The sequence below is a fragment of the Desmodus rotundus genome, chromosome 9, assembly GCF_022682495.2.
Source record: "Desmodus rotundus isolate HL8 chromosome 9, HLdesRot8A.1, whole genome shotgun sequence".
Classification (NCBI taxonomy): domain Eukaryota; kingdom Metazoa; phylum Chordata; class Mammalia; order Chiroptera; family Phyllostomidae; genus Desmodus; species Desmodus rotundus.
In genome coordinates this window covers 110,425,617-110,439,927 of record NC_071395.1, presented here as the reverse complement: position 1 = coordinate 110,439,927, position 14,311 = coordinate 110,425,617, and the positions used below count along the sequence as shown (strand labels likewise).

Below are 14,311 nucleotides of genomic sequence, written 5' to 3'. Positions count from 1 at the left end.
ACAAAATAATTGGAATTAGAATGGCTTAAAAATATCTAGGATAGGGGAGGTTGGGGGTGGAGGGATTGAGCAGAAAGGAGCAAGGACTCATGGACATGGACAACAGTGTGGTGATTGCTGGGGGGAGGGAGTTACAAGAGGACTGAATAGTAGTGGGGGAAAATACAATAAAGATTAAATCAAAAAATATCTAGGATGTATGATTGATAATATACAGACACAGTGGCAGTTCCACATTTGGTCACCAGGTGGCACTTTGCCAATGTAAAGCTCACGTGAAGGGAAACTGCTGACATCGGGGGTAAAAGGCCAGAGAGAAACTTGCTCAGTATCACCCAGAGCCTCGACCGGCAAGCCCCTGGGGACCCCTCGAAGGAGTTCATCTGGCTGAACCCGTACTGTCCTCCCATCCTGGGCTCGAGGTGTTTGGGTTGAAGTTACTCTGAGATTTGGGCTTATTTCAGTATGGACGCTGCAGGCCCGTCCAGGGAGGGTGCTGTGCGGAGCACAGGGGCCGGGTGGAAGCCGCCAGAGTTCTGCCCCCTACAGACGGAACTAGGGGAGGTGTTCCTGGTCCTCCCCTGAACCCCGGGCTGGGCAGGGCACAGCGAGAGTGTGGAATGAAAGGGCGAAGGCCTGGGTGCTTCGAAAACAATTCAGAAGAGACTCCTCTGTGTCTGTGGGTAACGCGTGTTCGCGCGTCTCAGGCGGAAGGGGGACGGTGACTGCCCCTGCCGTGGCTGCCAGCGGTGTTCTCTGACACTGCCACCTCTGGAGTGTCCATCTGTGTCTTCTGCAGGGGCTGTTGGGGCTCACAGACCAGGCTGTTGTCATGTGCGCCCCAGCACAGCTTTCTCTGAGGAGCCCCGAGGCTCTCCTGTTAACGTGCAGGGGGTGTGGCACTCGGTGCCCTGCCGTGTGCTGCCACCCGAGCCGGGGGTGCCACCCAGAGAGTCCGGGCTAGCTCCAGGAGCCCGCACAGGCTTCCAGGACTTCTGCAACGACCGTTGGGCCGTGAGGCCCTCCACGTCCCTCTCAAGTTTCTAGACCATCAGGCTCAGGAAAGCCTGTAGAGCAGCTGCCATAGAGGGAGCGTGGCTTCTGGACTGAGACCCTGATCCTGCTGCTCATGAGCCCTGGGACCCTCGGTGACAACATGAGTCTTTTCAGCCTCTGCTTCTTTACAAGCAGAATGGGGATGTTGGTGCTGAGAGCCTTCGCCTCTTCAGTGAGCCAGCATGCGTTTGAGTTTCTCCCGCGTGTCCGGCGGTCCTTCAGGAGCCCACAGCCCGGCAGCCACAGCAGACACGTGTGTTCGCATAAAGGACATTAAATAAGGGCGGGTCTGGACTGGAGATTGACGGTGGCGAGGGGGGCATGATGTGCCAATGTACTTAGTGCCACCAAACGGCGTGCCTCAGATGGTCAAGGTGACAAGTTTTATGCTGTGTGTATTTTACCCTATTTTCATAAAGTAAAATCAAAAAAGAGATCTAAAGAACCCAGCATGATGCCTGGCACATAGTAGGTACTCAGTAGACATCTTACTACCTTAGGGAGCGAGTGTAGACCAGGAAGACCAGCTAGAGTGGCTCCTCCCGGGTGCCAGCGCCCGGCATGTGCAGGCCTGGACGGGAAGAAGTAGCCTTCTCTGTCTCGCGCATAACCTGTCCCCGGGCCCACAGGTGGAGGGGACTGCCAAGCCTGTGCCGCGTCCTGGCTTCCCATACAGGCTATGGGACATCTTCCCGTTTCCCAGACGCCATTCTGGAGTGAATAAACTCAACAGCCGTGAAGGGCACCTACATGCAGCTTCTGGAACTCCATTTCACTCTTCATCATGAAGACCGGCTTCAGGGAGACAGGCAGTCTGCTCCCGGCCTTGTGAACCAAACCTTATGTGCCTGAGCCTTTAACGACAGAGGACTGAGGCTCAGGTCCTCTGAGGACATTCTGGATGCAAGGCCGAGGGCACAGGTTTCTGTGTCCCTTGCCCCCGCCCCCACCCCCCGATTATTTTTCTTTTCTCGGAGAGTGTGGAGGACCCTTTCGTTTTTCTTTTCTTTCTTTCTTTCACTCAGGGGGTGTTATGGCTCACTACCAAGTACCTGTGCAAATGTATATGATTAACTTTGCTCCTCCAGAAAAAAGAAAAGACTTTAATCCCAAAGTCATTTATTTTGGCTTTAGAATAGACTCGCGTTTGTGTCGGATTTTCCTGCCTAATTACTTTTTGCTTAAGCTTATTTTTAAATTGTTTTAAATTCCTTCAGTGTGACAGCCTGGGGGAGAGGAGGGGAGGAACGGCCACAGAGGTGGTCCGACCCAGGATTTCGGCTCCGCTGCCTAAGAGCCTCCCGATACGCTGTTGGTGGGAGAGAAAATTGGAGTCAGCTTTCTGGAAAACAATTTGGCAAAAATATTTTCAACAGTCTTAAAAATATGCTTACTCTTTGATCCAGCAATTCCACATCTAGGAATTTGTCCTAAGGAAGTAATCAAACAAGCATGCAGAAATGTAGGAACAAGGCACTCACCACAAGTTTATAGCAGCATAAAAAATAAAATAAAACCAGTGCACGTTAAACATCGAAGAATATGGAACGGATTACGTCAAATGTGTTCCTATTGCTAACGTGTGTGGTCGTGTTGCCAAATTACAGACTTTAAAAATGTTCGCCACGCCTTCCTAAGGGAAAGAGAGGCTATGAACCTGTGCACGGTTCAAACCGGGGTGTGGATGGGGGGGCATGGATGGGGGGCGGGGCGCCGCAGGGGCGGCAGCGGGGGAGGAGGCACAGCTCCCGGGGAAGACCTTCCCCCGTGTCAACTGTGGTGTCACTGAGTGATGACATGATGGCTGATTTCGTACTTCGTTGAGCTTTTCAATTTTTCTGCTTGAATGTGTATTACTTTGTAATTAGAAAAATCAGCTATCGTGTATTTTAAAAGAATACATGTTTAATGTATCAGTGAAAAAAATAAAATGTTGCTATTCAGTACCCACAAAGCTAGTCATTTGGACACACATCTGGCCATTTAGACTCAATGTGTTTTCCTAAGGGCCGCATCCATACCCGCGAACTGTCAGCAGTCATACTGAGTCCCTAAAATCAGAGGTGCCGTAGGTTGTGTTTTCCAGGCGAAAGAGCCACGTTTAGCAGAAACCAGGGAAGGCACATTGGGGTGAAACGTGGGTGTCTGGAGCCCTGCAGCTGGTGCCGGGAGGTAGACAGACTCCTGCAGGAGTCCACGGACCAGGAGGCTTTCCATGAATTATAGGCAAAACTTGTTTATTGCCCCCAAAACATCAGAACAGTACTGGGGACATTCTAAATCATTCCTAATCTTCTGAAAGCCGTTCCTGTTAAATTTGTTACCGTTTCTCCTTTCTTATGTCCTCATTATCATCAACTCCGAACCCCAAGAGTGAAAGTGTAAGGTACACGCTGGACAACCCCAAACCTCTGACGGCCCCCAAAGAGCCCTTGGCTTGTGGTCGAAAGATCTCTGCTGCACGTGGTCAGCCGAGGGAGCATGGGCTCTTCTCTGACCGCGGGCCGGCTGTTTTGTTCGCAGCCCCGAAATTCCTAAGACTCCATGTGGCTTCACTGGAGGGCAAACCTCGCTCTGGCTCCCCATGGTCCAAGGTCAGAAGGAAAAGCCTTTTGTGATTAACTCGGCCACGGTGTGTCGTTGGTATTTGGACCTGCAGTGGGTGTTTTTATTAGTTATCCACATTTTAAATGCTGACTCGGATAAGCTTCACGGAATGGGGGAGGCAGAGGAATCTCGCTCTTCCGATGCCGATTCAAATCCCAGTTCTACTAGCCGTGACCTTGAGCGAGCTCCCTTGACATGTCAGATGTCATTGTCCTCCTGTACTTGGGAGACTGGCGCCTGCCCACCCCGCCTCGCAAGGCTGTTCTTTGTCACCCGTGAAGCCCTGTACCAGTGAGGGACAGTCATCGGTCTTTATAAACACACGGCCTTCTCCTGATTTGTTTCTGACAGTTTCCGTACGCTGCCCCGCCGCCCCAAGAGCCAGTGAAGACGCTGAGAAGCCTGATCAACATTCGGAAGGACACACTGAGACTCGTCAAGTAAGTCCCTGGTGCTGGGGCCAGGTGCCAGGTCAGTGGGGCCGCGTCCGCGCGGATCGGGGCTCTCTGCATCTGGGCCGCTCAGACTTCACCACACGGTCTGTGCTTGTGGAGAGCGCTCCTTTCCTGGAGGAGTCGCTATTGGCTCCACTTTATGCATTTAAAGAAACAAACAAAAAAAGAGTTCCTGAGGGGGGAAAAAGTGAATCTTGCAGATACCTCAACAAGCCTGTGGAAAGACGGGATATTGGCAGTTGGAATATGAAATCCTCATTTGTTTCTTATGTTTACCATTTACATTTATTCTGCACCTCTGTGCCCTCCCGCCAAGGGGTGCAGCGTGCCCGGCCGGGGTCGGCTGCTTCATCCCCATCATCATCACTGATTCCCCGTCCTTGTGCCGGCCCAGACTGTGTCAGTTTCAAACCCGTGCCACCCTTTGCTGAGCTCATCGGCTCCCGGGGCAGACGGCTTGGTTAGGGCACACCGGGAGTCCCAGATCCCTCTGAACGGGCCGGGAAGATGACTCAGACCGCTCCGTGCTGTTCAGGTCAGCCGTGTTAGCGCTGGGAGGGTGATTGCTCTCTGATAATTTGGCTCGAACATCACAACTTTATTGAGATACAGCTCACACACCATACAGCTCACCCTTCTAAAGCCGGCGACCCGGCGGTTTGTAGTACAGTGACAGACGTGCGCCATGTCACTTCATCTGACTCGGGGACACTTTCTCCGCCCCCCAGACACCCCATGCTCACTGGCGGTCACTTCCCATGTCCCCCGAAACCTCTCTTCTAGGCCTAAGCAACCGCTCATCTATTTTCTGCCTCTCTCTCTTCATTTTTATACTTTCTTTGTCCCTGCAGTTTTAATTGCTTGCCTAAGTACTCTCCCAGCCCTGGGATCAGATCTGGGGCCAAGGGGCCAAGGAGTCCCCCCTACTGCAGGACAGTCCCCAGGGACAGAACAGACTGAGGCTCCTGAGGCCACGGGAGCCTCCAGTGGTCAGCTACTCTGTCCCTCTGTGTCCGTCATCTCATGACGTGCCCACGTGTTTGATGGGGGCAGGCGAAGGGCCTGCGCCACAGGGCGGTCCTGTCCTTGGGCTGCAGCTCCAGAGCAGAAGGAGCGGCTGCGGAGCGCCAGAACCCGGCCAGGGAGCGGGAGCCCGGGGAGCTCCAGCCCCAGGGCTGCTTGCTAGGTTTCTCATGGGTGAAAAAGGGTGACAACCTTGGCTTTCACGGCTGTCATCAAAAATGCACGAGATAATGGAAGGGAAATGGCCTGACACCCAGTAGCTGTTGGGGGAAGGGCATTTCTGTTTTGGTTTTCTGAGAATATGGGAACAGAGTAAATTCAGTGTCTCTGATTTCCGGGTAAAGGTGGAGGATTGAACATCTACTTTTGCTTTCTCTCAAAACTCCCCTAAAGAGTACTTTTTAAAGCATAATCCACAAGAATTAGGAGACTGGGAAAGGAGCGGCAGAAACAAAATTCTCGGAGCTGGAAACAGATGGTGTGTGTTAAGTGACGGAGCAGATCCAAGAAGTCAGAGCCCGAGCAAGCAGGAGACGCGGAGAAGAGCCCGGCCTGTGCGGCGGCATCCCCAGAGGCTGCGGACCGGGCAGCACCAGGCACCTCTGGCCGCCGGGTGGCAGGCCAACGTGAGGATCGGTGGAAAGTCTGCTTGCGAGGTAGTCAGACCCCCCCAACCCCACACCGCCTTACACTGCACGGCTGGCCAGGACTGCCCTCCCCACACCCTGCAAGCAGCTGGCAGAAAGGCTCAGAGAATCCCTGGACTTGGGGGACCCCGACTCAGCTAAAGACTGGACACAGCACTGACATCGCTGGGCACTCAGCCCTCCAGCCTGTCCCCGTTTTCACCCCCAGAATGCCGGCAGTCAGGCCTTTGTCAGAAAGCAGAGGGATCGGAGGCACCTGGATGGAAAGACCAGAAAGACTCAGGGAGCCCCCAGGGAGGCTTAGTGTCCCCAAGTCCCCTATGTCCTCAGAGTTCCAGTCGGGGTTGACGTTTCTTCAACAGAAGCAGACAACCGAAGATCCTTGGATGTGCAAGGGGCGCCTGTAGCGTGAAAGAAAGTGGCAAACCAAGTTGATGGAGGGAAAACACAAAGTGGCAATAAAAATTCTGCAGGAAAGGGAAAACTTCATCTGCAGCCCCAGACACAGAGAGAGTACTGTCTTCTTATTCCATGGATGCAACCTCACATGGCATTTTGGGAACAAAAAGGCCCTTAGAAACTAAAAACATGTTGGAATGAGAGAATCGGTGGAATGTTGGAGGAAAAGTTGAACACTCTGGAACGTGGAACCGGGAACCAGAGACCCGGAAAATAGAAAAGGAGAGAGATGGAGACTAGAGCAGCAGTTTGGAGGGTTAACGTCTGGCAGTGGTTTGGGGAAGAGAACAGAGGACACAGAAGGAAGGAAATCAGCAGTGACAGGTGCTGTGAGAATCTTTAGCTCTGCTGCTGTGGCTCAGTGGACTGTGCAAACCGAAAGATCGCCGGTTCGATTCCCGGTCAGGGTACGTGCCTGGGTTGCGGGCCAGGTCCCCCAGTTGGGGGCGTGCAGGAGGCAACTTGATCCATGTTTCTCTCACACATGGATGTTTCTCTCCCTCTCTTTCTCCCTCCCTTCCTCTCTCTCTAAAAATAAATAATTTCTATAAAAAAATAAAATAATAAAAATAAGAAATAAAAGAATTTCTAAATTGAAAGGGCCACGGTGCGCCCAGCACCATGGATGACCGAGGAAATTCTGTCTTGAAGGAAACACGGGTCAGCCGTTGGGACGGGGTGAGAACACGCAGAGGCTGGAAGAGAAGGCGGTGACGCCTTGGCACGGCTTTTAAATGGATTTATAACCTGGGATTCTTTACACAGCCAGACTTTCAACAAAGTCTGTCCGACTGTACCATAAAATCTCTCAGAAGCTTTAGCCCCCAACACGCCCCTTACCAGGAAGCTACTGGAAGCTGTGCTCCCCGCAAGTGGAAGGAAGCCAGGAGAGGCGGGAAATGTTCGATCCCCTGGGAGAGGCAAAGGGACTCAGCAGGGTGACGGGCAGGAGGTCCCGGGACGGGGCTGTGTGCAGGTGCCAGGCCGAGGAGGCCGGAGGCTCCAGGAGGAACCTTCTCAAGAAGACGAAAAGCACAGAACACCTGGCACCGCTGACTGTCCAGAGGGTCCGACAGCCTGCAGAGGGTTCAGGTGTGAGTTAACGCTGAGATACACAGAAAACTCAGCAACCGAGGAAAACAGAATGAGCACAAATGCGGAGAAAAGTGTATGCAGGGATGAACCCTAACCAGGAACAACTCTGTGGCTGAGCCGTGAATAATGTTGACGTGGTCGTAGTGCTGTGGACACTAGTGGGCCGATCTGACAAAAGCAGGCCGTCCCTACACGGGGCAGAGCGGAGCGGGGAGACAAAGACGCCCTCGTTTCCGTAGCAGGGAGTCAGTCGATGATGCCTGAAGCTGAAACACAAGGAGAAACCTGACGTGTCATTTAGAAACACGCAGGTACAGGAGCAGGAATGAGCACGCAGGAGGTTTCCCCTGGCGAGGCAGAAGGGGGAAGGGGTGGGCCCCAGGGAATCCATTTAAATTACAATGAAAACCGAAAATGAAGCCGGCAGGTGCACGAGGACATCAGCGGCAGCACCGTGAAATATCAGAAAGCACCCAGCACCCACGGCGGTGGCGTGAAGCCCTCTGCGGGCGTCCCCAGGGGAGGTGCAGGCCAGAGGTCGGGGTCATGGAGAGAAGCCCACTATATAAGTAAAAAAGAAAAATTTTAAAATAGTGATTTGCACCCACCGAGTGCGGTCCCCCTGGCTTCCTAGGTGTGCCGAGGAAGTGAAGACCCCAGGGGAAGAGGCTGGCAGAGCTAGAGTCCACTACAACGTGGAGTTCACCTTTGACGCCGATGCCCGCGTGGCCATCACCATCTACTACCAGGCCACCGAGGAGTTCCAGAACGGCATCGCCAGGTAAGGGCACGAGGCCCAGCGAGCCCCTCCCCTCCCAGCCAGGTTAGGGCCTGCGCCTTCTGTGTGCAGCTGTGGGGGAAAACGTTCTTCGTCTGCAATGAGGTGAGACCTGGCTCTCGAATTTGGGTTTTCCTCTACCGAGCCCCACTTTGCACCTTTTCCCTTTAACTGTGCGTGTGGGTGCAGCGGCGGACAGTGGCACAGCCCTTCGGGTCATTAAGAAACTGCGAGAACTCCACTAAGCTGCCCTTCCGTGGCTGCACGGGTTGCGTAGATAAGTTGAATAGCACTACACGCAAAAGCGAAGGAAATCGGAAACAAAGGAGGTCTGGTCTAGTCGACTCCGCGCCCGGGCCCGTGGACCACTGAGGACAGGCACGAGCGGGGGAAGCCGTCGGATCCGTCCGGCCGCGTGCTGACTCTCGCTTTGCCCCCTGCTTTGGCCCACAGCTACCTCCCCAAAGACAACAGCCTGCAGTCGGAGACGGTGCGCTACAAGCGAGGGGTGTGCCAGCAGTTCTGCCTGCCCTCCCACACGGTGGACCTGTCTGAGTGGGCCGAAGACGAGGTGAGCTGCCACCACCGGACGGGACAGGCTGCTGGGAGAGGGCGAGGGGCAGCTTCCGCACTTGGCCCCGGGCCGGAGCTAGTGATGACCATGGCTAGCGGCACACGGACTGCCCCGTGCTCAAAGGTCATGCTCACCTTCAGCCTTGTAAGGCCTGCACACTCTTAAAAGGATACACCTAACCTCATAATTTTTCTATCCAAACTCGCCCCTTAGCTTAGGGTATGTCAAGAGATCCACACTCAAAGCACCTAGAGGTCACAGGGCTGTCACCTATGACATTTCAAAAAGAAACTGGGTCCATGCATCCGAGGGACTTGGGCAGCTACGAGGTGGACGGAGGAGGAGCGGAGATGCAGTTCTCGGCGATGCCTCCCTCTCCAATGGGCTCCTGTGCCGTTTAAACACTGGAGTCCTTCTTCATTCTTATGTTCTGTTCTCTCTCTTCAGCTTGGCTTCGATCTGGACCGGGAGGTCTACCCTTTGGTGGTCCACGCGGTGGTGGACGAAGGAGACGGTACGGATGCTTTCTGTCTTCCTCCGCCTACACCCTGCCCTTCTGTGGCACAAGGCCCGGGGCAGCGTGGTCTCCTCTGTGGGGGTCACTCGGGCAGTGTCCACACAGCCCTGCCCCACACTCGAGTCCCCAAGGCCCTCAGACTGACCTCGGGAACACCGCTGGGCTCCATAACGTGCCCCTGTTGGGACGGCTCTGGCCATTTGCCTGAGGGCGGAAACCAGGGAAGGTCGGTGGACCTCCAGGTGTATTGTTTGGTTTTCTCGTTCACCCGTGTGCCTTTCTTTCTTTCAGAGTACTTCGGCCATTGCCACGTGCTGCTGGGCACTTTTGAAAAGGTACGCGAGTGGCCTTTTCTACGGGCCTCACTTTGGCACGTTTGACCCCTTCGTGGGAGGACGCGGGTCACCCTTATCGCCGACTGCCTGAGCTCAGCAGACGGGGGCTCTGGAGGCTGGGGGGTGTTGAAAGAACACACTGGGGGCTACACTGTGGTTTACCTTCAACCCGGTCACCCAGTTGTGCGTGACCTTCAACCTGGTGGGCTTCATTTCCTCTTCCTCAAGGGGAAGGGTTTGACCAGCCCGGGGAGTCTGTAATTCCACACGGTGGGTGTCCCAGAACACGCACAGCTGGGGAAGTAACAGTGAACAGCTGGGGCGCTCTGGCCTCCCCCGCTTGTCACAGCTGTCTTGTTCTCATTCCAGCACACAGACGGGACCTTCTGTGTTAAGCCCCTCAAACAGAAACAAGTAGTAAGTATTGGAAGGCTAGGGACTGTTAACATTTCCTTCCTTCCTCCTCCCTCCCTCCCTCTCTCCCTCCCTCCCTTACTTTCTTCCTTCCTACCTTCCTTCCTCCTTCCTTCCTCCTTCCTTCCTCCCTTCCTCCCTTCCTCCCTCCCTCCCTTTCTTCCTTTCTTCCTTCCCTCTCTCTTTTACTCTTTTGCTAAGCACACTTCTTTCCCTCCCACCCACTCCCCTTTTTTAACTCAAAGAGCAACAAAAGGGTATGCTTTTATATGTTAGAAACTACTTGGGTGGCCTGAAAGGAATGCTGATTTTTTTGGTACCTTTCTTGTCCCAGAATTGTTGGTGTTGAGTCACATTATCTGAGTGAAGGCCTCTCGAAGTGAAAGGACAAGATTTGTCTCCTGGCATTAGGTTTGGGGAGAACTCCTTTTATCTGAAATGCCAGGCCTGACACATTTCAAGCTAAAGGATAAAGTGCTGGTGTCCGATTCAGGGCCAATTGGAGCCCTTGGCTTAATTTATCTGAGCAATGCGTTTCTAAAAGTCAGAGTTTGCTGGCCGTCCGCCCCTCCAGAAAGATCAGCAAGTCATGCGTATGTCTGCTGGGAGCCCTACCCAGCTGGTGCCGCGCCGCCCGCTGGTGCCGCGCCGCCCGCTGCTGCTGCTGCTGCTGCTGCAGGAGGAGAGTCATGGAGGGTGAGGCAGGGGGTGGGTGCCCGTGACATTGGCAGGCGCCCTCCCATGGGCGATGAGCATCTGAAATCCTGCATTATTCAGTTTTGGAGGTTAAGTGCTACCCCCTCTTAACAAGGTCACTAGTAGTCAATAATACCTTTGTATAGATCGGTTGCTAGTGTCCTTTCTAATATAGAAAGGACACTGAGTTAAAACGGGTGTTAAGAGAGGCAGAGGAGGAAGCAGAGCCTGAGTCCAGGGGGGTGCCTGGAAAGGCCAGGGTTACAAAATCAGTGACAGGCTAGGTAGTGGGGAAGAAGCCCGGCAGAGGAGGGGAGTGGCCTCGCATAAAGAAACAAGGGAAGGGCCAGCTTAGCACCGACGTGGCCCAGGTTAGTGGCAGTGACATTGGAGGTTGATGTTGGACTTTTCGGAAACAAGGCCAAGAGGTGTGCTTTTGCCGCGTGTTGGAAACTCCGTGGCGGGGAAGGGCGCTCCCTTCTTTTCCTTGCCCATTTCTTCTCCTCTTTCTCTCTCTTCCATTCCTTCATGTTTATAATGTCTAAACCTAACTTGTATTTCATAGCTAATGTTATATTTTGAGGCAGATCCTTCCATCTTTTCCTGGTCTACGCCTTTCTTAACTGTCGGCAGTAGTGAGGGGCGGGACAAGCATGGCTGTGCCCATGAGCTTTTGTGCTTCCTGATGGTACCCCACTGGTGAATCAGGCCTCTGATTTTCTTTCTCCTCCCAAAGAGAAAACCCAAGTAAATGGAAGCATCCCTTGCTTATCTTTTCATGGCGAAGCTGTGTGGTCCTGAGGTGCAAGGGAGGTGGGGGTGGGGGTGAGTTCCCATCTTATCTCTCAGCAGTCAGCCCGCCCTTGAACTTCTTTCTCTGTTTGCTCTGCAGGTAGATGGGGTCAGCTACCTCCTTCAGGAGATCTATGGAATTGAAAACAAGTACAACACGCAAGAGTCCAAGGCAAGTCCTACCCGAAATTCTGAATGTGTTCTTCCCAAGAGGCAGAGTGAGAAAAATCTCTAAGAGAGCCGAGGTCGAGGGGTGTCAGGAGCCAAACTCTGGATGCAGCCTGGCCCTGGCAGGGCATTTTCCTGTTCCTCATTCCAGATGACTGTACTTTGATGACTTTGGAAATGCAAGCCCCGGGCCCCCGGTTTGCTGGCAGGGCTTTCCGGGTACTGAGCATTAAACCCCTCTTCTTCCTGGGTGGTCTCCTCGGCCCCTCGGCTCAGATGGCCGGAGCGGGCCAGACCTGAGCTTCGTAGGATGAGCTCGAGAGAACAGTTCCCAGAATTAGTGAACCCGGGTCTGTGACCGCACTTGGTAAACTGCAAAGTCCGATGTCTGTGAACGTGAGGTGCTGTTTCCTGGCCCGTCCCAGTCCTGCGGGCAGACTGCCTTGTGTGGAAAGTCTATATCTTCCCTCATTGGCCCAACGTCCGCCTCCCCGGCCAGGTGGTGGAGGACGAGGTGAGCGATAACAGTGCCGAGTGTGTGGTGTGTCTCTCGGACGTCCGGGACACCCTGATCCTGCCCTGCCGCCACCTCTGCCTGTGCAACACCTGCGCGGACACGCTGCGTTACCAGGCCAACAACTGCCCCATCTGCCGGCTACGTAAGCCCCTGCGGGTCGGCGCACCGGGGGGCTGCGGGAGGAGGGGTCACGGTTCCTGTCTGACTCCTGCCCCCAGCCGTCCTGACGGTCCTTCTCCCGCTGCACAGCCTTCCGGGCTCTGCTTCAGATCCGAGCCATGAGGAAAAAACTGGGTCCCTTGTCCCCAACCAGCTTCAACCCCATCATCTCCTCCCAGACATCCGACTCGGAAGAGCACTCGGTGAGTTTGGCTCAGAGCCACGGCCCCTGCCAAGCAAGCACTGTGTCCCCTCGCCGCCTCTTCTCACCTTCGGCCCCTCTTGCCCTGACTTTGCAGCGAGTGATTAAACCTGGCAGCGGGAGGGGTTAGTAAGCTGGCCGAGACCAAGTTGTGTTGAAACTGACCTGTATCGCCAGGGAAAGTGGGAGACTGATCGTCAAACCCCTTCCCTGCTTGGGAACCTGGTATCCGGTTGGTACTGAGCATGCCCAGAGCCCTCCTGCCTTTCCCCCAGTGGGGCCCTGCTCTGGAACGCCCCCACGCAGAAACGGAGCGGGTGCTGTTCCACATTGGAATACGGTTTACTGTCCGTATCCGAATCCTGGAAGGGAGAACTGCTTTGCTTATCCCAGTTCATGGCTTCAGGGGCTGGGAGCCGAGCAGATGAAACACTTCTCCTGGCTGCGGAGGGAAGGCAGGATAGCGGGGTGAAGGCTCAGAGCCGTGTGGGTACAGCCCGGCAGAGAGCGACTTGCTTTACATTTACACACTAGTGAAAGAGATTTATCTTCCAGGAAACAATATCAGCATAATTCGTTAGCTTTTGGGGGAGGAAAACTCCATTCAGCGCTCTGCTCCTTACCAGATAACAAAGTCCACGTGGAGTAACGAGGGAACTATGTTACAAACAAAGCAACCAGGCAAAACATTAAGAGCCTGGAATAAATTATCAGTGACTCTTCGGTGGACTCTGGGTGGGAGAGGCTCTCTAAGCTTAAAAGAAAAAAAGACTGTGCAGACTTTACTACATAAAACTTTTAAAACTTCAGAGGTGTAAAAGATGACCAAAACTAGAAGGCAAACAACCAACCATTTAAAGAAAAAAACGTCTTCACGACATTTCCATCGGAGCAAAGGCTCAGAGCTTCGCTGTAGGTCACGAATGGATTCATGTGAATATGAACAGCGGATAAAGGCCCAGAGAATACAAAAAACCTCTTAGAAGAGGAGACACAGCAGGCTGACAGTCGCCTTTTTTTTTTTTTAAGTCAATCCCATTAAAAGTCAACACTGTGCAAGTTAAAATGAGACACCATTTCTTACCTTTCAAATATGAAAACCTTTTTAAGGTTTTCTGTTCCGCTCTTGGGAGAGTAACTAGAAAGATCGTTGAAGAAACAAAACAGCTGTATATACCAAGAGCCTTACACACATTTCAACCCGGTGTTCTAAGGTCCACAAATTTAATACCAAGAAAAAAGTCTGAAAAAAAAGAGATTTATGCACGAAGACTTTCCTCAGAATGTTCACGGTCAGAAATGTCAGACCCTGCTGAACCCCAGCGCCGGCGGGACCGTGCGGACTCTCGGTGTCTTTGAAAAGGGGACGTGTGTGAAGGAAAATGTTTCTGTTTGGGGAAATAAGCAGGTTGTTAAGCTGTTACTGACAGACTGTAGCTGTGTGGACAGTAGAGAGGAAAACATGGGAAAATACACAGGATGCTGATAAAGTTATTTTTTGGGTGATTTGATTATTGATGGGTGTTCCCCTCCTTTCTACTTTTATGTAGTTTCCAAATTTCTTGTAACAAATGTTCCTTGTATATTTCTATTATGATAAAAAAAAAAAGTTCAGAAGAAGTTCGTGTGTAAGCAGAAGCTAGGAATATGGGGTGCTTTGGCATGTTAGCTTTCTTTGGCCTCTAGTGCAGAAGCCTTTTTTGACAGAACCCCAGGCCAGATGTAAAAAAAAGACATTTTTCCAGTGCAGAGTAAGAAACACATCATTCCGTAAAACGAAGAGCATTTCATTGATTTTCAACCTGTCTGATTCCCCC

The 14,311-nt window shown here is 53.0% G+C and overlaps 1 protein-coding gene across 3 annotated transcripts in view; it reads left to right on the top strand.

Annotated features, from left to right (window-relative positions):
- RNF157 (ring finger protein 157) overlaps positions 1 to 14,311 on the top strand; it is a 63,480-nt gene that overhangs the window by 34,725 nt on the left and 14,444 nt on the right. For all 3 annotated transcript variants that reach the window (XM_024554026.3, XM_045190132.2, XM_053912029.2), the window contains exons 3-11: positions 4,015 to 4,103; positions 7,977 to 8,123; positions 8,574 to 8,691; positions 9,142 to 9,208; positions 9,503 to 9,546; positions 9,916 to 9,963; positions 11,549 to 11,620; positions 12,116 to 12,275; positions 12,383 to 12,495. In XM_024554026.3, coding sequence (XP_024409794.2) covers positions 4,015 to 4,103; positions 7,977 to 8,123; positions 8,574 to 8,691; positions 9,142 to 9,208; positions 9,503 to 9,546; positions 9,916 to 9,963; positions 11,549 to 11,620; positions 12,116 to 12,275; positions 12,383 to 12,495 — 858 coding nt within the window. The remainder of the gene's footprint in view (positions 1 to 4,014; positions 4,104 to 7,976; positions 8,124 to 8,573; positions 8,692 to 9,141; positions 9,209 to 9,502; positions 9,547 to 9,915; positions 9,964 to 11,548; positions 11,621 to 12,115; positions 12,276 to 12,382; positions 12,496 to 14,311) is intronic.